General features: G+C 47.2%; 1 protein-coding gene across 1 annotated transcript in view; it reads right to left on the bottom strand.

Annotated features, from left to right (window-relative positions):
- The window catches only part of tnr (tenascin R (restrictin, janusin)), an 80974-nt gene that overhangs the window by 27962 nt on the left and 30826 nt on the right, over positions 1 to 22186 (bottom strand). The window contains exons 9-15 of the mRNA XM_048602144.1: positions 19449 to 19712; positions 16964 to 17230; positions 16357 to 16485; positions 13006 to 13149; positions 11075 to 11194; positions 10622 to 10765; positions 7497 to 7627 (exon numbers count right to left, since the gene is read on the bottom strand). Coding sequence (XP_048458101.1) covers positions 7497 to 7627; positions 10622 to 10765; positions 11075 to 11194; positions 13006 to 13149; positions 16357 to 16485; positions 16964 to 17230; positions 19449 to 19712 — 1199 coding nt within the window. The remainder of the gene's footprint in view (positions 1 to 7496; positions 7628 to 10621; positions 10766 to 11074; positions 11195 to 13005; positions 13150 to 16356; positions 16486 to 16963; positions 17231 to 19448; positions 19713 to 22186) is intronic.

Genomic DNA, 22186 nt, shown 5'->3' with positions numbered 1-22186 from the left:
CTGCCATGGCAGATGTGGAATTTGAATTCAATAAAAATATCTGGAATTAAGAATCTGATGATGACCACGAATCCATTGTTGAGGGAAAAATACCCATCTGGTACACTAATGTCCTTTAAGGAAGGAAGCTGCCATCCTTACCTGGTCTGGCCTACATGTGACTCCAGACCCACAGCAATGTGGTTGACTCTCAGCTGCCCTCTGGGCAATTAGGGATGAGCAATAAATGCTGCTTGGCCAGTGACGTCCTCATCCTGTTAACAAATAAATGAACTTGATGGGTTTTTTCAAGAATTCGTGGTTGCTGTTTAATTGCAGATATTAAAAATGTCTTATTTCGTTATTTGCTACAGAGGGATTTGAACCCAGTCCCCCAGAGTATTAGGCAGGGTTAATATAGAATTACTAGTCCAATGAAAAGACCACTACACCACCACCTCCCAAAATAACTATCGACATTGCATTTGCCTTCCTAATCGCTTGCTGTAACTGCATAAAATGTTCTATGATTCATGTACCAGGATATTCAAATCATTCTGTCACCATGGCACAGGAGAGGCCATTTCATCTGTTGAATCTATCAGTTTTGTATCGGTCTTCACTGTAGTGGATATTAGCAACATCCCTGAAACAGTCATAAACCAGGAAAAGAAAGGGAGGGAGCGATCCAAGATAATCCCAGGCACCAGACAAGTGGTACAGTATAAACTGTCGGGACTAGGAGCTGACAAGTGCCTGGGTTCTGATCAACGTCAAGGATCTTAAAGACTGCTGGGATAGCTTTTAATTTTCCAAATCTCCCTGGTTCAGGGAAATATTTCATCAGATTGGAAAATAGTGAATGCAACTCCTTGGTTCTTTGTTTACGGAAGAATGTTTTCACCCAGAGCATGATGGGTTTCTGGAACACACTGTCCGAAAGTAAGCTCAAGGTGGGACTCTGCATAACATTTAAGAAGTAGTTAGCTGATCCCTTGAAGCATCATAGCAGACAAGGTGAAGTGCTGGAAAATGGGACTGGAGCCGATAGGTGTTTGATGACCCGTGTGAACGTGATGAGCATCCGTGCGACGTGGTTGTAGCTAGCTAGATCACCATTTATTGCCCATCCCCTAATTGCCCAGAGGGCAGTTAAGAGAGTCAAGACAGAAAGCATGGAACTGCAGGCCGGTTAGCTTAATATCTTTCAAGGGAAAAATGTTAGAAGCTACTTTTAAAGATGTAACACAGTATGTAGCTGGAGGAACACAGCAGGCCAGGCAGCATCAGAGGAGCAGGAAAGTTGATGTTTCGGGTCAGGGCCCTTCTTCAGAAATGCGGGAGTCATGGGTTTAGATATGTTCACGTTAGTCAGGCAGAGCCAATATGATTTTCTGAAAGAAAGGTCATGGTTAACTAATTTATTGAGTTTTGATAAGAGATAACATGTGGTCTGCATAAAGGGAATTAGTGAATGTAGTGTATTTAGATTTCCAGAAGACCATGGTTACATTTATGTATAATATGCATTGTTACCGGGTGCTAGTTTGTACAACCCTCTGATTTTGTGCCTGTGTGTACGGTGTGCCACCATGTGGTTGATGTTGGCTGCAAACATGGCCTATTCATTCCTCTCAGCCCTTGCAGCTCTTCTTTCTGGGAGCTTTCTCTGGGAATCTTCCTCTGTGAAGACAGAGGCAGAGGGTGGAACCTTACAGGGGTTGGAGGGATGTAGGCTATGGTGAGATTTGTGGCAGAATCACTCGAGAACCCAGAGGGTTCAATGTCAGGAGCAGCTCGCTATTTCTTTTATGTACTCGCTGAGTGGTGAGATGACATTTAAGGGGGGTTTATTGCTTGTTGGTGCCTTATTAAGGATACAGACCCACCTCGTGAATTTGCTTCCTATCTTAACAAACATGCTGAACAGAGAAACTTACAGCTGGAAGTCAGAGTGGCTTCCTGCTGATTTCAGCTGAATGTGAGGAACCTCCATATCACCCAGCACCAAACAGCATCTCAGAGCACGGTCCACAGGCACACACCGTGCTCACTCTTCATCAGCGAATGTCCAGCATTTGCTAACCCCTTGCTGGTACCTCACTGGCAGGTTACTCTGGATTAGAGACCTGCAGGGCGCACTGATACTTCTCATTGGAACACCACTGCAGGGGCATGTGCACAGTAATGGACCCAGCTCACTGATCAATAGAGGGTGCATCTCTTTTCATACCCTAACTGGGTACCCCCTGCCTTGTCCTGCTGTGCTTTGTCAGTCCTGGCCTTCAGCCGGTGTGAAAGGCTGCCAAGCCTGCCTTATTGAGGTGCTGTTTAGCACAAGCCCACAGACAGGCTGCTTGTCAGTGGGGGTCTATCCAGGGTGGAGTGAGAAACATCTCAGCATGTGGCACACACTTAGTCATCAATCTAGCACCAACAGAGTGTGCCAGCTACCTGCACAGGAAATACCACCTCTCTATTCAACCAAACGGTCCCGTCACAAGCTGGTTAAGAGCTAGTCCAGTTAGCAGCAGGCATTGGAGGGGAGGGGGGTGGTCGGGAATTGGACTGTCCATCATGGAATCCTGGCACTGCCAGCCACCGTCGGTCACTGACACGGCCAGCCACTGGCGCTGTCGGTCACTGGCGTGGCCGGTCACTAGCGCTGTCAGTCACTGGCATACTTTACACATCATTGAGGGTCTGAGCCACGGCTAGTTACCCAATGGGCTGGGGTCCTGCCCAAATGTAGTCTGAGCTGGGGGCAGTGATCAGTCGTGCCAGACGAGCAGCAGCAGTTCGGTGAATCATGGATCGAGTGTCCAGGAGCTGCCAACACAGCATTCAGGGCTCTACTGGGGGAATTCAAGACTAGGGATTATATTTTTAAAGTGAGAGGAGAAAGATTTAAAAAAAACATGAGAGGCAACTTTTTTTAAACAGAGAGTGGTTTGTGTGTTGAATGAACTTCCAGAAGAAGTGGTCGATATGGTACAGTTACAACGTTAAAAAGACATTGGATAAGTACATGAATAAGAAATATTTGGAGGGACATGGGCTAACCACACACAGGTGGGGCTAGTTTAGTTTTGGATTATGGTCGGCATAGACTGGTTGGACCGAAGGGTCTGTTTCTGTGCTGTATGGCTCTGTACCCAGGGGCAGCTCATCGAAGTTAGTCAATGGTCTGGGGAGGAATACAGTTCTGGGGTTCGCCCATCGATCATTCAGGGGAATGTGGAACAGTGTCAGAGAGCAGGGTCAGCATCACTAGGGTGCAATATTAGGGTTCGGGGGCAGGGAGGACATAAGAGACCCTGGGGTTGGGGAGGAGAGGAGAACCTGGTGACCAGAAGGTGACAGAACCTACTGCTAATGATGTTCATCTTGAACTGTGGCCCCTGCCATTGCCTGCTATTGTCTAAGTGGAAAATGGCTGGTGCAATGTCCAGGGTGGGAAGAGGCAGTGCCACGTTGATGGGCATGAGTGCAGGATCCATGTCTGCTGGACGCGAGGACTTTGCAGGTTCCAAAAAATGAAACATGGGTTTGCAAACTCCAGCTGTGGTTCATTTGGAAACATTTCATCGCTCAGCAGAGGGAGTGCTTGGGGGGAATCATCACTCTATTGTGTGTCATGATAGACTGCACTGAATTCAGTGACAGAGGTCCCAGCCTATGTGGGTCTAGGATGGGAAGCAGGTTAGAATGCAGCACACACTCCCTCTTTGATGTGCAGTAATGTGTTAGTCACTTCATCAGGTTAGTGCTCACACTGTGACCAGGGAAGTGTTGGAACAGATGATGGGGCTGCTGACAGTGTGGTTCCACCATATGGACTGGGCTGGGATTCCCTCCAATCTAGTCCAGACAGAATGTGCTGCACCATCGTGGTATGCTAGACTGTACACCGTCGGAGTAGGCAATGAGGTGATGAGGAAATAGGGGAGCAGGAGCAGTTGTCCAAGAAAGTGGAGGATGAGGAGGAGGAGGAGGAGGCAGAGGAGGAGAGGAGGAAGCTCTCCTTGTCCATTACAGAGCTCAGCTGTATCGGGCTCTGCAGGCCAGACATGAGCTGACTGAATCCTGGTGCCAGTCGATGAGCAGCAGGCCATCATAGACTGCCCAATAGTCATTGATCATGATGCCAACAATTGGGTTGCATTGTGAGAGTGAACTGAAGCCTGAATTAATTTTCTCTGTGTTCACTTTTGCTGACTGAAAATAAAAGCTCATGGTTGGAATTGTCCGATTGCTCGCCCATATGTGATTTATTCTCACTGGACGATGACAGGATGTGGGAATAATATGGCACGAGGGACACAGGATAGTGGTGACATGAGCAGCATGGTGGCTCAGTGGTTAGCACTGCTGCCTCACAGCGCCAAGAACCTGGGCTTGATTCCACCCTCGGGCAACTGTCTGTGTGGAATTTGCACATTCTCCCCATGTCTGCGTGGGTTTCCTCCCACAGTCCAAAGATGTGCAGGCTGGGTGGATTGGCCATGGGAAATGCAGGGTTACAGGGACGAGTGGGCTGGGTTTGGGATGCTCTGCAGAAGATCGGTGTAGACTCAATGGCCTCTTTCAACACTGTAGGGGATTCTATGATGTAGACTAGGTATTAAGACAGAATATAGCTCAGGGCAGGTAAACTGTGTGGTTCACTGGTTAAACAGTGACAAGACCTAGAGACTGGGAATGTGCGATGAGGCTTAACATACATGAGAACGTGTGATGGAGGGTTAGCGCTTCTGGTAATTTTTATTTCTTTTGCGCAGAATTCTGAGGTCCTTGCACGGCAGCAGTTTTGAGAACGACAAGTCAATGCTGCAACGCATGTTGGCACATGGATTGCCGTGCATGGAATGTTGTGTGTGCAGACAGCTCAGAGGGAATGTTCAGTGTCAACCATGTCAACATACTTTGTGGGTGCTGTGCCATGACATTGCCAATGAGGAACAAGGATTGCTAACACTTGTCTGGGTGGACAGCAGCCTTTTAAAGATGACACAGTTACAAGGGATGCTGGTCTTTCAGGGGATGTCCGCTGAGTGGCCAGTTGTTCCAGGAATGGCGCATGGTAATATGGAGCTAGAATCAGGTGTGAGGGACACCATAGGGGCAGGTAAGTAGCTAATGAGATAAGTTTGGCAAAGTATGAAGAGAAATCCTGTTGACCCTCACAGCGAGAATCCCTTCAAATAACTCACTCATTGCCAAAAAAGTGTCAGATCCAGACAAAGTACTTATTTAATTTCTCTGCCATTTTTCTATTTTCTATTGTAAGTTCTCCTGTTTCTGTCTGTAATGTTGAAGTTTTCCTTTTTCAGATTCAAAACAACTCTCTATTTATGCTGAAAACAAAATATGCTGTAGGTCACAGCAGGTCAGGCAGAATCCATGGAGACAAAGCAAGCTAACATTTCAAGTCCAGATGACTCGGCATCTTTATCATCATTTATGCATCTTGACAGTTTACCTTTATATTCTATTCTCACATTATTTTTATTAGTTTCTTGATCTACCTTTTCTGAAATCAGAAATGCCCCCTATCATGAGGTTTCCTATTTTTTGGCAACTTTATAAGCCTTCTCCTTTGATTTCATATAATCTTTAATCAAAATTCATTCACTTTTCCTGTTGACATCTTGTGCCATAAAGGATTGCCTATTCATAGTAAACCATTTATTATTTTTTAAAATATTAGCCAATAATTATCTGTCTAATATCATAGCTTTCAATACAATTTTTCCTGCCCACAACAGCCAACCTATCCCTCATACTTTTATAAATCCTGTGGCTTAGATTGAGGAACCTACTTTCAGACTGAACTACATCTCCTTCAACCTGGATGAAAAATTCCAATGTATTATGGTCACTCCTCCCTACAAAGATTCTTTTACAGTATGATGATTAATTGGCCCTTTCTCATTGCATAATAGCAAATCTACATTAACCTGTTCCCATGATGGACACTGCTGTAGAAAAGCATCTCATCGACATTGCACAGATTTGGTGTTCATGCCATCCACCTAATCTGTTTAAAGATTAAATCCCATATTATTACCTTTTCCCCCTTGTTACATATATTTCTAACTTAATGATTTAACTGTGCTCCACGTCACCACTAGTGTTTGGAGGCCTATTAACACAGCTACCAGTGTTTGCTGCCTATTGCAGTTTCTTAGCTCCACCCAAACAAATTCTACTTCATAGTTTTCCAATCTAGGATCCGCTCTCTCACTAATGTACTGATTTACTAACAGCAGAATCCTACCTTTTGTTTTCTTTATGCCTGTCTTTCCTGAATATTGAACATCCTTTAATATTCAGCTCCCAAACCTGGTCACCCTGCAGCCATGTCTCTGAATTGGAAATGAGATCAAAGCTGTTTATTTCTCATTGGGCCACCTTGTTGCAAATGCTGTGTCACTCCAACTTGATGTGATGGTTTTAACTCTGAATTTTGACACTTCTGGACAATGGCATTTGTTTCTGCTGGTTTCTGCTTTCATTTGCAGCTTTTCTACTTCTCATAAACAGCTTTGTCCTGATTCTACCTCCTCACAGGTTCCCATTCCCTCATCAGGCTGGTTTAAACTATCCCAAATGGTCACTGGCAAATCTCCCTGTGAGGATATTATTCCTGGTCCTCCTAAGATGTGACCACCAATCCCCCTCCCCACCCACTTCCCTTGGACAGGGCCCACCTCTTCCAGAACCACTCTATATGTCTCAGCGATCTCAGCCACTCCCTCCTGCCCTACTTTCCCAGCCATGTGTTCATTCACTCAGTCTTCCCCTTTTGGTTCTCACCAGTATGTTGCACTGGAAGTGATCCTGAGAATGATGACCTTCCAGGGACTACTTTTCAGTCTCTTGCCCAGTTTCCTCAGTTTCCCCTGCAGCGCCTCATGCCCCTTTCTACCCATGTCATTGGTGGTGCCAACAGAGTCTGTACCTTCTGGTTCTTCACCCTCCCCCAGAAGGATGACGTGCTGTCGCTCTGTGACATCCTGGATCCTGGTACCAGGGCCACACACCATTCTGGAGTCATGTGTACAGCCACAGAAATGCCTGTCTGTTTCCCTAACTATTGAATCACCAATCACCATTGCCCACTTCTTTTTCTCACTGTCTCTCTGTCTCTCTCTCACACACACACAGACACACACTTTGTCTCTTTCTTGCACAGGCACACTGTCATCTGTGCACATAGTCACACATATAGTCTCTCACACACACACAGTCACAATTATGCAGTCTTTATCTCACACAAACGTCACACACTGTCACAATCACACACACACTCACAATTACACCATCTCTCTCACACAAACACACATGCACAGTCTCACACACATGTAGTCACAATTACACACGTGCATACCCATACGCACACGCGCACATATCCATAGTTTTGGATCATTGTCTTGTCTGGGTGATCAGATATTTCCCATATGGTGTGGCCTGTTCAGTACCGATTACAGAAAAGAAATCCCTCTTGCATCTACCTTCTGCTGCCCACTGTGGTCCTTGTACACCAGCACGTAGTTCTCAATGTCAGCCACAGGAGGTAACCAGGAAATGAGAGCACTGCGCCGAGTCACCTCACTCACCGTCAGGTTTCGAGGAGGATCCAGAGCTGTGACAGCAACACAGAGAGAGAGAGGGACAGAGGGAAAGATAGAAAGAGAGAGAGAGAGGGCCAGGGTGAGACAGGGAAAGGGAGAGATTGAGAGAAAGAGAGAAAAAGGGACAGGGGAAGGGACAGGGGGGAAAGAGAGAGAGAGAGTGAGTGAGAGGGACAGAGAGAGGGATGTGAGAGAGAGGGACAGGGGATGAGAGTGAGAGGCAGAGAGAGGGATGAGGGGTGACAGAGAGATTGGGGGCCGGGGTGGAGAGAGAGACAGAAAGAGAGAGGGACAGGAGACAGAGAGACAGTGGGTGTGAGAGAGAGCGAGAGAGGGACAGGGAGAGAGAAAGACAGAGAGGGACGGAGACAGAGAGAGTAAGAGGGAGACAGTGAAAGAGAGAGAGAGAGGGAAAACAGGAACAGTGAGAGAAATAGAGGGAGAAACAAAGATGGGCAGAGAAAAAGGGGCAGAGAGAGACAGATAGCGAGAGAGAGAGGGACAGTGAGAGCGAGAGAGAGACAGAGAGACAGAGACAGGTTAGGAAAAGGCAACAGTGACCAGACAGCCTCTTATCTGGCCCAGTCTGCCAGAAAGCGAAGGCGATAATCTATACACTCAGTCACAATCTCCCGCTGTTTAGCCCTTTCATGCCCCCACCCAACACCCACTTCACTCCCACCCGTACCTGCCCCCACTGAATTCCCTTCACTACCCCCATACACACCTTTCACTCCCCCTCATACACCGCCTTCACTTGCCCTTGTACATCCTCAATTAATCTCTCCACACATACTCCCTTATCATTCCCCCATGTACAACCCCATTACTCCCTCGTGTACACCCTCATTATCCATTATCTGCATCTCTAATGATGTTAATCCAGCTTCCTTACACTGTCACTCAGTAACCCCTCTAACCTGTGCGCTGTGTTACTGATTGTATCTCCACTGATGTTAATGCAGCTCCCTCACACTGTCACTCAGTAAATTAAAGTCTGACATTAAAACAATGATATTTGTACCTTTCTGAAAGCTCATTTCAAATTTGTTCCTCTACATCAATTCCCTTAGTTAATGACCTATGTAATTGCATCTATTTTTACTCATTAAGCTGTAGCCATATCACTTCTGTCCTAGATCAGGAATATCCTCTTCCACCACGTCAATACCATCGCTAATAAACCGGCAACTGCTCTCCCTGTCCTATCCTTCCTGAACGCCTTGTATCCAGGAATATTTAACACCAAGTCCTGCTCTTCTTTGAGCCCAGCCTCTGTGGGAGCCACAACATCAGATTTCCACCTGGCAATCTGTGTCTGTAACTCCCCAATCTAATTCCCCAGATTCTGTGCAGTCCCATACATGCACCGTGACCCTGATTTAGATTTTATTACTCTCTCCCTCACTCTGACCGTGCCTAATAAGTTACTATTCCTTTTTCTGCTGCTAGCTATCTCTCCCAGGATTCTGTGGACCTTGGAGCTCATCTCTGATATTCCCTGGTTCCCATAGCACTGCCAAGTCATAGAGTCACAGTCATACAGCATGGAAAAAAAAGACCCTTTGACCCAACTCAGCCAGGTATCCTAAATGATCTTGTCCCATTTGCCTGAGTTTGGCCCACATCCCTGTAAACCTTTCCTATTCATGTATCCATCCAGATGCCTTTTAAATGTTGTAATTGTACCTGCTTCCACCACTTCCTCTGGCAGCTTCTTCCATACACGCACCACTCTCTGTGTAAAAAAGTTGCCCCTCAGGTCCTTTCTAAATCTTCCTCTCTCACCTTAAACCTATGCCCTCTAGTTTTGGCCTCCCCTACCCTAGGACAAAGACCTTGGCTATTCACCTTATCTATGGCCGTTATGATTTTATAAACCTCTGTAAGGTCACCCCTCAGCCTCTCATGCTCCAAGGAAAAAAGTCTCAGCCCATTCAGCCTCTCCCTACAGCTCAAACTCTTCAGTCCCAGCAACATCCTTGTAAACTTTTTCTGCATCCTTTCAAGCCCATCAACATCCTTCCTAGAGCAGGGCAACTAGAATTGTACACAGTATTCCAAACTGGCCTCACTAATGTCTTGTACAACGTAATGTCCCAACTCCTACAGTCAATGCACTTACCAATGGAGGCTTGCGTGTGAAAAGTTAGTTTAAACCCTCTCCAACAGTACTAGCACAAGGAACTTAGTCCCAGCTCTGTTCAGAAGCAACCCATCCAGTCTGTCCAGGTCCCAACTCCCCCAGAGCCAGTCCTAATGTCCCAAAAATCTAAAGCCCTCCCTGTGGACTCTCTCTCCAGTCCCACATTCACCTCTCTTATCCTCCTGTTCCTATTCTCACTTGTGTGCGGCACTGGGTGTAATCTGGAGATTCCTCCTTTTGAGCTCCTGCTGCTAATTCCCTGCCGATCTCCCTAAATTCTGACTGCAGGACCACATCCCTTTTCTCTCTCTGTCACTGGGACCGATGTGGATCACGACTGCTGATTGTTCCCCCTCTCCCCTCAGGGTGCTCTGCAACTGCTCAGTGACAGCCTTGACCCTGGCACCAGGGAGACAATACACCGTTCTCGATTCCCATCTGCAGCTGCAGAAACAGCTATTGATTGCTCTTGCTCTCGAATCCCCTCTCACTATCGCTCTTCCAGTCTTCCTTGTGCCCCCTCCCCACCCCCAGACAGCTGAGCCACTCGTGGTGCCATGGGCTTGGCTCTGGCTGCGCTCCCCAGATGAACCATCAATCCCATCAGGATTCTGAACTGAATCCTGGTTGGAGAGTGGGGTACACTCAGGGGACTCCTCTACTAGCTGCCTGATCCTTTTGGACTGCCTGCTTCTCCCCCATTCCCTCTCTCCCTGCATACTCTGAAGCTGTGGAGTGACCACATCTAGAAACAAACTCCCTGTATATACCTTGCCCACTCTGCTGTGTTTGTGACTGTGTCTGTGACTGCTTCACACTTGGCTTGAACATCCCTGGGTTATGTGAAGGGGCTACGTACGAGTAAGAAAGTTGGTGGAGGCTGAGACACTGGTCAGGAAATCTCTGACAGCGTAGATGGTGACGGAGTAATTCGTGAACGGCTGGAGTCCGCTGAGCTGGTACCGTGTCATCTCTCCATCAGCATGGACAGTGTTAGCAACAACTAGAACTGAAAGCAGATTATCCAGCAGTCAGCATGAAGCAGCAGAGACATATAGAGAGAGAGCACACATACAGCACGGTCCAGCATGGGGCACAGTATGAACAGCTCAAGGTACTGCAAGATCTTATTCAGAGGAAATTGAGGATACAGTGAGCACACACTGAAAGTGCACAGGGTCCAGGAAGAAGACCAGAATTTAGCGAGAGTCTTTAAATTGGATAGAGGGAGGGGTGGGGGTTGGTGGTGAATACACAGAATACTATGATAAAGAGATTACATGCAATCTGAACTCCATTGTTTAACACCTACGCTGGTTTTGTGTTAAGAAGATAACATAGTTTTCCACTGTGGCCTGAGGTGCAATCCATTCGAGCACGGCTTCTGTGGGAGTCATGTTCAGAACCCGCACGCCCAGGGGCTTGTCCATGGCTGGAAACATGGTGGGGAGAAAGGAACAATGGAAAACATCACCATTAATTGTTTATCAGTATCACAGGCTCCCTTCAGCATTCCCCCTTGACTACCACCGTGCTCCCACTCCATCACTATCACCACACCCTCCCTCCATCGTCATCACCGCACTCCCTCCATCGTCATCACCGTACTCCCTCCATCGTCATCACTGCCCTCCCTCGATCACCACCGCACTCTCCCTCCACCGTACTCTCTCTCCACCGTCACCAGTCTCCCTCCACCATCATCACCGCACTCCCTCGACCTCCACCGCACTCCCCCTCCACCGTCACCGCTCTCCCTCTACCAGCACCGCACACCCTCCATCATCATCACCGCACACCCTCGACCACCACCGCATTCTCCCTCCACCGTACTCTCCCTCCACCGTCACTGCTCTCCCTCTACCATCATCACCGCACTCCCTCGACCTCCTCTGCACTCTCCCTCTATCGTCACCGCTCTCCCTCCACCATCATCACTGCACTCCCTCCACCATCATCACCGCACTCCCTCGACCACCACCGCACTCTCCCTCCACCGTCACCGCTCTCTCTCCATCATCATCACCACACTCCCTCGACCACCACCGCACTCTCCCTCCACCGTCACTGAACTCTCCCTCCACCGTCACCGCTCTCTCTTGGCCATCACTGCATGGGTGGCTCAGTGGTTAGCACTGCTGCCTCACAGCGCCAGGGGCCCGGGTTCGATTCCACCCTCGGGTGACTGTCTGTGTGGAGTTTGCCCATTCCTCCTGTGTCTGCGTGGGTTTCCTCCAGGTGCTCCGGTTTCCTCCCACAGCCCAAAGACGTGCAGGGTAGGTGGGTTGGCCATGGTGAATGCGGGGATGGGGTGGGGTGGGCCTGAGTGGACTACTCTTCAAGGACATCAGTAAGGACTTAAAAGGCCTAATTCCACTCTGTAGTGATTCTATTCTATGACTCTCCCTCCACCATCACCGCACTCTCTCTCCGTGATCATTGACTCTTCCTCTACCTTCATGTCTGTCATTAGCAACACCATCATCTCCATTATCATGAACATCTTCATTATCACCATCACCTTCACCATTTTCTTTGTCACCAACTCTATCTTCATCACAATACCACCATCTCTGACACCATTATCTTCATCACAACTATCACATTATTATCCTCATCAACATCACCCTCATTGCCCAGAGACCCAAAATGAATCTTAAAATTTCACTTAAAAACTGAACGAGCTGCGGATGCTGCAAATCAGGAACGAAAGCAAAAGTTGCTGGAAAAGCTCAGCGGGTCTGGCAGCATCTGTGAAGAAAAAAAAATCAGAGTTAACGTTTCGGGTCCGGTGACCCTTCCTCAGAACTGATGGTGGCTGGGAAAATGTCGGTTTATATGCAGAAAATAGGGAGGTGGGTGGGGTAGGGAGTAAACGATAGGAGAGAGCCCAAAGAGAGAGAAGAGCAGTTGGACAGACAAAGGAGTTGCTAACGATCAGACTGGGAGGTGATTAACTGTTAATGGGGACTGTTAGTGACTAACAACAGGGGGTGTGTAATGGCAGGCTATGTGGTAACAAGGCCTGGTGTGTGGGGTAGGGGGCTGGGACATGGGAGAATTTAGGCCCTAAAATTATTGAACTCGATATTGAGTCCAGAGGGCTGTAGGGTCCCCAAGCGGAATATGAGGTGTTGTTGTCCGATGGGTCTGAGTGAGGTCACACAATGAGATAAACAGGTCTTTGTAAGGCCTGGCTCAGTTACTGAATTGAAGTCGGGATGGGCCGGTTCAGTTACTCACCTGTCTGAACAGTGTTTGAAATGAACCGACTCTCAGCGAGTCCTCGCACTGTGTTTAAATTCACCTTGTACTCCGTCGCTGGCTGTAAGTCAGTCAGGGTGTACTCGGTAAGATATGATTCAATGACCACACTCTCAGCCGACCCTGAATCGCACAAATACAAAAAGGGTCACAGGTAAATCAGCAGCGAACATTTACGACACTGAGAATCAAAATAACTAGCACACAGAATTCCAGCACCTTGCCATGAACAGAACCCCTTCACCCAGTCCTGTACACCCACTCCTTCACCCAGTCCTGTCCACACCCCCCTTCACCCAGTCCTGTCCACACCCCTCTTCACCCAGTCCTGTACACAAACCCCTTCACCCAGTCCTGTACACGTCCCCCTTCACCCAGTCCTGTACACATCCTCCTTCACCCAGTCCTGTACACACCCCTCTTCACCCAGCCCTGTACACAATATTCCAAATGTCGTCTCACTGAAGTTCTGTACAACTTCAAAAGCACATAGACAGATTGGTGAAATGGGTGGTCAGCTGACTGATGAAATTTAAAGCAGAGAAGTGTGAAGTGATCCATTTTGGTAGGAAAAGCATGGAGACACAATTTGAAATACACCTCTGAAGGGGGTGCAGGAGCAGTGGGAATTGGGAGTTCAGGTGTGCACGAATTACTGAAGGTGACAGGGCATATGGAGATAGTGGTGACTAATACTTCGTGGACATCATTTTTATGAAGGGAGGCACAGAGTACAAAAGCAGAAATGCTGAATGGTTTTAAATACTGGCTTGGTCTCTGAATCTGATGGGATCGAGCCCTGCCCACTTACATTCTGGGTTTAGATTCCTCCAAATGAGCCGGAGTTCTGGAACCACGCCACAAAACTTAGCTCGGCTCGGCTCAGCAGGTCTGGCAGCATCTGAGGAGAGAAATCAGTTAACGTTTCTCAGGAAGGGTCACTTGACCCGAAACATTAACTCAGATTTCTCTACATGGGCGCTGCCAGACCAGATCAGCTTTTCCAACAATTTTTGTTTTTGTTTCTGATTTACAGCGTCCGCAGTTTTATCGACTTTTACCCAGAGTCTGGATCCTGGCCTTCTCACCTGCAGCTTTGACACGTAGGTGGGAGTCTCACTGCCATCACCCTCGCCCTCATCCCCAGACCATGGTCATCAATGAGGTGCGAGCACCATCTATTTGCACCCAGGAAGGGGCTTGGTTAACGATAATTAGCTGGATGTAACTGGAGGAGGAGAAGACTTGGTGCTGGCCTGATCCCACCTCCCTCAAGATACCTCGGAGGATGGAATGCACTGGGAAATGTCAATGTTTCCCTTTTCTCCCATCACATCTTGAAAGGTGCCTTCGAAGAGCTGACGAGTATAGGTCATGAGGTCCAGCCTTGAGCACCGCACTTCCAAACAATGTGTTGGCTTGAGAGAGAGTCAATCATAGAATCCCTACAATGTGGAAGCAGGCCCTTCGGCCCAACAAGTCCACACCAACCCTTGGAGCATCCCACCCCGACCCATCCCTCTATAATCCACATAATCTACACATCCCTGAACACTACGGGCAGTTTAGCTTAGCCAATCTACATTTTGTACTGTGGGTGGAAACCAGAGCACCCAGAGGAAACCCACGCAGACACGGGGAGAATGTGCAAACTCCACACAGACTGTCGCCCGAGGGTGGAATTGAACCCAGGTCCCTGGTGCTGTGAGGCAGCAGTGCTAACCACTGAGCCACCATGCCGCCAGAGTGCGGAAGAGGTTCACAAGAATGTCTCCAGGAGTGAGGAACTCTCTTCAAAGCTAGATTGGAAAAGCTGGGACTGTTTCACTAGCAGAAGAGAAGGCTAAGGTGGGGTATAATTGAACAACCACGTTTTCAAAGAAAATATACTTTCACTGGGATGTCACTGGCTAGACCAGCATTACTTGCCAATCCCTAGTTGCCCTTGAGAAGATGATGGTGAGCTGCCTTCATGAACCACTGGAGTAGTAGACCCACAATGCCCTTAGGGAGGGGGCTTCCAAGATTTTGTCCCTGTGACAGTGAAGGAATGACAATCTATTTCTAAGTCAGGATGGTGAGTGGCTTGGAGGGGAACTTTCCGGGGGTAGTGTTCTCATGTATCTGCAGCCCTTGTCCTTCGGGGGGTAATGAGTTTGGAAGATGTTGTCTAGGGATCCTTAGTGAATTTCTGCAGTGCATCTTGTAGATAGTACACACTGCTGCTACTGAGCATCGGTGGTGGGGGGAGTGGATGCTTGTGGATGTGATGCCAATCAAGCAGGCTGCTTTGTCCTGGATGGTGTAAAGCTTCTAGAGCGCTGTTGGGGCTGCAGTCATCCAGGCAAGTGGGGAGTATTCCCTCACACTCCTGACTTGTGCCTTGTAGACGGTGGACAGACTTTGGGGAATTAGGAGATGAGTTACTTGCCACAGCATTCCTAGTCTCAGACCTGTTTTTGTAGCCACTGTATCTATATACAGTGAGTTTCTGGTCAATGGTAACCCCTAGGATGCTGATAGTGGGGTATTCAGTTTTGGTAACACCATTAAATGTCAAGAAGTGATGGTCAGATTCTCTCTTGTTGGAGATGATCATTGCCTGGCACTTCTGTGAAAATGAATGTTATGACAAAATCATGAGATGTCGGGACACAGGGAGACAGGGAAAAACTGTTCCTGTTGGTGACAAGATCAAAAAGAGGAGAGAACACAGATTTAAAGTAACTGGTGACTTCAGGAGAACTATTTCATTTCAGATGTGGTTAGGGTCTGAAATGCACTGCTTTGGAGACTGGGGGAAGCAGGGTCGATTGAGACTTTCAAATGAGTTAAAACATTACCTAAAAAGATGTTAACGGCTACAGGGATAGGAAGGTGGAGGGATGTGTGAATGACGGGGAACAGCAATGGATGTGATGGACTCCTGTGAATAGGCAGCATTTAATTTAATCACTTCAGTGCATTAACATCATGCAATGTACACAGCCATACATAACTAACATAGCAAATATACACAAGCCCCACACAATGTGAAGCAAGAAAAACAACACCATGTGGGAATGTTTACACTAGGAGTGGATAAAGTAATTCTGCTTCTATTCTTAGAAGGTGAAAGTAAAGCTCCCTCTACTCTTTTAACATGAAAGTAAGGCTCGCACTGCACTGTCCCCATCAAACACTGCCAGGACAGGGACAGCACGGGGTTAGGTACAGAGCGAAGCACTTTCCAGTCCTGCCTAGTGGAAGCAGTCTCTGTGAGTGAGTTAGATCAAGCAGAATGAGAGCAATCCATCTGTGGCTAACAGGACGTGCATCCACATGGCTCACCCTGTAGGACAGCCGCTGGCTGGTACAGCATCTGGTAATGATCGAAGGCAGCAACAGGCCTGCTCCACACCACTGTCACCGAGTCCTCGGAAACATTAGTGAACGTTACATTCCGAGGTGGGTCCAAGGCTGCAGGAAGATGGAAATATTGGGAAAAACATTCAGTGAAAACAGCAGATCAGAAAGACAGGAGAATGAGATGATTAGTGTCTGAAACACAGGGGAGTGAAAGCAGGATTAGAATGTCTCAGATACAGGACAGCAAGAGAGTGATCACAGTGTCTCAGATAGAGGACAGCGACAGAAAGATTGGAGTGTCTCAGGTAGAGGAGTGAAAGAGAGATTGAGTGTCTCAGATACAAAAGAGTCAGAGAGGGATTAGAGTGTCTCAGATAGAGGAGCGTGAGGGGGGATTAGAGTGTCTCAGATACAAGCGAGTGAGAGGGGGATTAGAGTGTCTCAGATAGAGGAGAGTGAGAGAGGGATTAGAGTATCTCAGATAGAGGAGAGTGAGAGAGGGATTAGAGTGTCTCAGATACAAGAGAGTGAGAGGGGAATTAGAGTGTCTCAGATAGAGGAGAGGGATAGATTGCGAACTCTCTCCTACCTGTTGTGAATGATCCCAGCACAGGCTCTGCAGTGACCGTTCCCTGCACAGCAAGCAATGTGACCAGATAATCTACTCCAGGCTGGAGGTTGGAGAGTGTTGTATGGGTCTCTCTGCCATTCACTATCAATTGCTTTGTCTCTCCATGCGAGCGGGGATTATAATTTAGAATAAAGACGTCAGTGGCAGAAGTTGGCTGCTGCCAGGACACATTGACAGAGTTCTCCGTGATTTCGGAGAACAGTAACTCCTGCACTGGGTAGTAACCTAAATATCACAGAAAACGATCGATTAGTATCTCACATGACAGCTATTTCTGGGCAAATCTACAGCTGAATAGTGGGAGGTGTACAAAAAGATATTAGGGAGAGTACAGGCCCAACATGTTCCCTTCTGATAGAAATATAGCAGCCACAAGCCTAGATAATCCTGGACATCTATGAATTGTCAGGACTGGATTGAAAAACTAAAAGAGAAATGTATAACGGGTCCAAAGGGAGTGAAACAGTGGAGGCCCTAGAGAAGCGTAGGAAGTGCAGGGGTGAACAGAAGAAACAAATTCGGAGATCATAGAGGGCACATTAGAAAATATTAACAGGTAAAATTAAGGAGAATCCTAAGATATTCTACAAGTATATCTGGGGTAAAGAGGACCAGGGCCAGTAAAGCCCCATTCAGGACTAAGGGACAATCTGTGCACGATGCTAGGATCCGTTGGTAGAATATTAAGTGAATGCTTCATAACTAACTTTCTTCAGGAAAAGAAGGACGTGAGTACAGAATTCAAGAAAATGGACCATGACGTTTTTGAGCGGACTGACATAGGTAGTGAGGAGGTGTTGGCGATTTTAGTAGATTTGGATAAAATTGGATAAATCCCCAGGTCTGGATGTGTTGTATCCCAATGTGCTGTGGGGGACAAGGGCCGAAATTATAGGGGCCCTGGCTCAAATTTTTAAATTGTCTCTGGGGAAGTGCCAGAGGAGTGGAGAACAGCTAAGTGGCTCCACTTGACAAGAACGGTGGTAGAGATAGACCAGGGGACTATAGACCAGTGAGTCTAACATCAGCAGTAGGGGAACTATTGGAGAAAATACTGAAGGACAAAATTAATCTCCATTCAGAGAGGTAAGGTTTGATCAGGGATAGTCAGCGTGGCTTTGTCAGAGGGAGGTCATGCCTAACAAATCTGGTGGAATTTTTTGAGGAGGTGACCAAGTGTTTTGATGAGGGTTGGGCAGTTAATGTGATTGATATGGATTTCAGCAAAACATTTGACAAGATTCTATTGGGAAACTGATAAAGAAGGTAAAAGTACATGGGATCCAGGGTCACTTGGCAAGTGAAATCTAAAATTATCTTAATGACAGGAGACAGAGGGTGCTGATGGAAGGCTATTTACATGACTGGAGCCCAATGTGCGTGTACCACAGGGATCAGTGTTGTGTCCCTTATTGTTTGTGATATTCATAAATGATGGAGATGAGAATGTGGGGGTGGGGGCTGATAAGTAATTTGCGGATGACACAAAGACTGGCCAGGAAGTTGACAGTGAGGAGGAAGGTGTTAGGTTAGCAGAGCATATAAACAGATTGGTCAGATTGGCAGGTCAGTATCAAATGGAATTTAACCCTGATGAATGTAAGATGATACATTTTAGAAGAAGGAATGAGACAAGGGAGTATTCGAAGAATGGCAGGAGCAAGGGTGCTTGACCATAGATCCCTGAAGGTGGCAGGCCAGGTTAACAGGGCAAGTAAAACACATCAGTCATGGCACAGAACAGGGAGGGTATGTTGGAGCTGTACAGGACTTTGGTTAGGTCACAGCTGGAGCACTGTGTGCAGTTCTGGTCACCACGCTATAGGAAGGATGTGATTGTACTGAAGTGGGTGCAGAGGAGATTCACCAGGATGTTGCCTGGGATGGAGCGTTTCAACGCTGAAGAGAGGCTGGGTAAGCTCGGGTTGTTTTCATTGGAGCAGAGAAAGTTGAGGGGGGCCCTTATAGAGGGGTATATGTTAATGACGGACACAGACAGGATGGATAGAAAGCAGCTATTCCCCTTAGTCGGAGGGTCAATCAGAAGGGAAAATAATTTTGTGGTGAAAGGGAGGAGGATTTGAGGAAAACCCTTTTCACCCAGATGTTGGTGGCGATTGGAAAGCACTGCCTGGGAGGATAGTTGAGGTGAGAAAAATCAGAACCTTTAAAAAGTACTTGAATGAGCATTGGAAATGTCATAACATTCAAGTCTGTGGGCCCAGTGCGGAAAAGTGGGACTAGTATAGGTTTAGAGACCTGCAGATACAATTGGTTGAAAGACCTCTTCTGTACTGAATGATCCTATGATCGTACAAGAGCAGTTCAGAGGTGAGGAATCCAGCAGTGAGTAAATCACCTTGTGACTCCCATCCTTGCTCTCTCTCACTGATTTTCCCCATCACCCACTTGATGACTGAAGGTCACTCTCCCCGGCACTCACCTGTCATGCCCTCGGTGATAGACGGATAGCTCTGCTGCCAGCCTCGTACTGCCACGATCGACAGGTTGTACTTTGTGTGGGGCTCCAGGTTATTGAGGGTCACGGTAGTATTGCCCTTTGGAACGGTCACCTGTGAATTGACACCCGTTGCTGTACTGTAGCTGACCTGGTAGTGATCGACAGGGCCCCGGATCTGTGTCCACACCAGGGAGATGCTGCTGTTGGACGAGGCTGCCACAGTGAAGCCAAGAGGACGATCCAGCTCTGCAGGGAGAGGGGCAACATGAGGCCACCGAGAAACTCTGGGCCAGATTCAACCCTGAGACCCATCATTCAAACCCTAGGGGATTGTCACTCAACCTCAGGGGTCATAACGCAATCCTTGGGGTCATAACTCAATCTCAGGGGTCATCACTTAATCCCAGGCGTTCACCACTCAATCTCAGGGATCGTCACTCAATCCCTGGGTTTAACACTCAATCCCAGGGGTTGTCACTCAATTCCGGGGCTCAACACTCTATCCCAGGGTTCATCACTCAATCCTAGGGGGTCGCCTCTCAATCTTGGGGTTCAACTTTCAATCTCAGTTTGTGTCACTCAATCCTTGGAGTCGTTATTCAGTCCGGGGGGTGGCATGGGGGTATTTGTCATTCAATCTCAAATTGCTCTATTCCTGCACCAGTTCTCTGAATCACCTCAAATTAAACCCCAACCAAAAATATCCTCACTCCATGAGTATTACCACCTTAGAAATCCTGGTGTATTACCTACTGGACAAATCCACCCTATAACCATAGTGAGCAATGTTTTGGAATCCATGATCAGGTAAAAGAACCCCAGCAAGAAAGGTATGAGTTAATTACGGCAAGACGGGACAGATTTGTAGCAGATAGATTATGTTTGACAAATCTCCTTAAATGTTTTGAAGAAGCAACAGAGAAGGCTGATGGAGGGAATGTGGTGGACATTGTCTATCTGGATTTTAAGAAAGCCATTTGATAAAACACCATGTAAACAGCTTGTTGACATTGAAGCTCATGGCTTTGAAGGTCAGGCCCTTCTGGGATTAAACGTTTTGTTTATGTACAAGAAAATCATAATTCACAATCTCACGGATTCTCAGGATCTAGGCAGAGGGACTGAAGGCAGTAAATTCCCGAATCCACTTGTACATGAAAGATCTGTTTCAGGCTATTTTCACTCTGAGGAGGAAAGGGCAGGACAGGTCACATCCCTGTGTCTCCCGAAACAGACCAGAGGGGCAAGCAAATGTCAAAGCAACTGATTCGGAGGCTGCCTTTAATCTGGACCTTTTCCACAGACTTTAAATCTGTTCAGCCCTCTAGCTTTCACTCCCCACATCTTCCAGTTCCTGTCAACAACCCTTGCTCCCACATGCCAACAATGCCCCTTCCAGAATCACAGAATTGCTTGGATGAGAGGTAGGCCATTTGGACTAATGTATCTGCACTATCTCAGGAGCCATGTGGAGATTAAAAAAAAAATCTTCCAACAGTCGAATTAAGCATCTCTTACACAATCTTGATAGGGAAGAAGAATGCTTTCATTCGTGAAACCATGCAAAGATTTTAAATTCATTAAGGCAAGAAAAACAAACTGCAACTCAGTTACACATCAAAGAAAGTTAATCCTTTAACAGGACAGGGATAGATTGGCAGAATGGGCAGACAGATGGTGAATGAAATTTAATGTAGGAAGTGTGAGGTGATATGTTTCTGAGGTAGGAATGGTGAGATGTAAGACAGACTTCTTGGCACAATTCTAAAGAATGGAAGACCTTAAGGTGTCTGGATATTGATTTGTGAAGATTACAGGATATACTGCGACTGCCAAAGCAAATAGGATCTTGAGTTTCATAAATAGAGAACTGAACACCAAACCTTTTCAAAACTCTGGTTTGGCCTCAGCTCAAGGATTGTTTCCAGTTTTGGTCTCCACATTCCAGGAAGGATTGCCTAATAATATGTAGCTGGCCCCTGCCTGAGCACTGCCTTCTGTTTACCAAACCCAAATATCATTTCCACCCACTCCCTCTGCACCTCACCTCTGATATCATTGACCTGCTTCACCTCCAAGTCCTCCCTGCCCCAGTTGCTCCCAATATTATTCTCCTCCGCTATCCTTGGACACTAGTTCATACACCCGCCGGACAGTTTCCCTACCCAGCTTCACACATAGCTACCAGCCCCAATGAGTGCTGCAGGTTGTACGAATCATTGCCAGGTATTTAATGCCTTTGTCAGAAAGCCTCCATTTTATCAGGGATGTTGTTGCCTGCATCATTTATGGTGGTTGACTATCTTTGGAGATCACTGGTCCTGTGCCCCGTCACTTTAACAACCCTGGAGACTGGACAATTGCGCCATCTCTGCCATTGGTAATAGGCGCCATCCTTAGTCAATGCCAACAACGTGACAAAGAACAAAGAAAATGACAGCACAGGAACAGGCCCTTTGACCCACAAAGCCTGCGCCGATTCAGATCCTCTATCTAAAACTGTTGCCTATTTTCCAAGCCTCTGCTCCCTGCCCATTCATGTATCTGTCTAGATATATCTTAAATGACGCTATCGCGCCCGCCTCTACCACCTCTGCTGGCAACGCATTCCAGGCGCCCACCATTCTCTGCGTAAAGAACTTTCCACGCATATCTCCCTTGGTTCACTCAACACTGGCACTTCAGAAAAACAAAATGAATGGAGTGAAATAGACAGAGTG

This window comes from Rhincodon typus, chromosome 10 (genome assembly GCF_021869965.1).
Source record: "Rhincodon typus isolate 14 chromosome 10, sRhiTyp1.1, whole genome shotgun sequence".
Lineage (NCBI taxonomy): Eukaryota > Metazoa > Chordata > Chondrichthyes > Orectolobiformes > Rhincodontidae > Rhincodon > Rhincodon typus.
The sequence above is the reverse complement of the archived record's forward strand: the minus strand, read 5'-3'. Positions and strand labels throughout refer to the sequence as shown.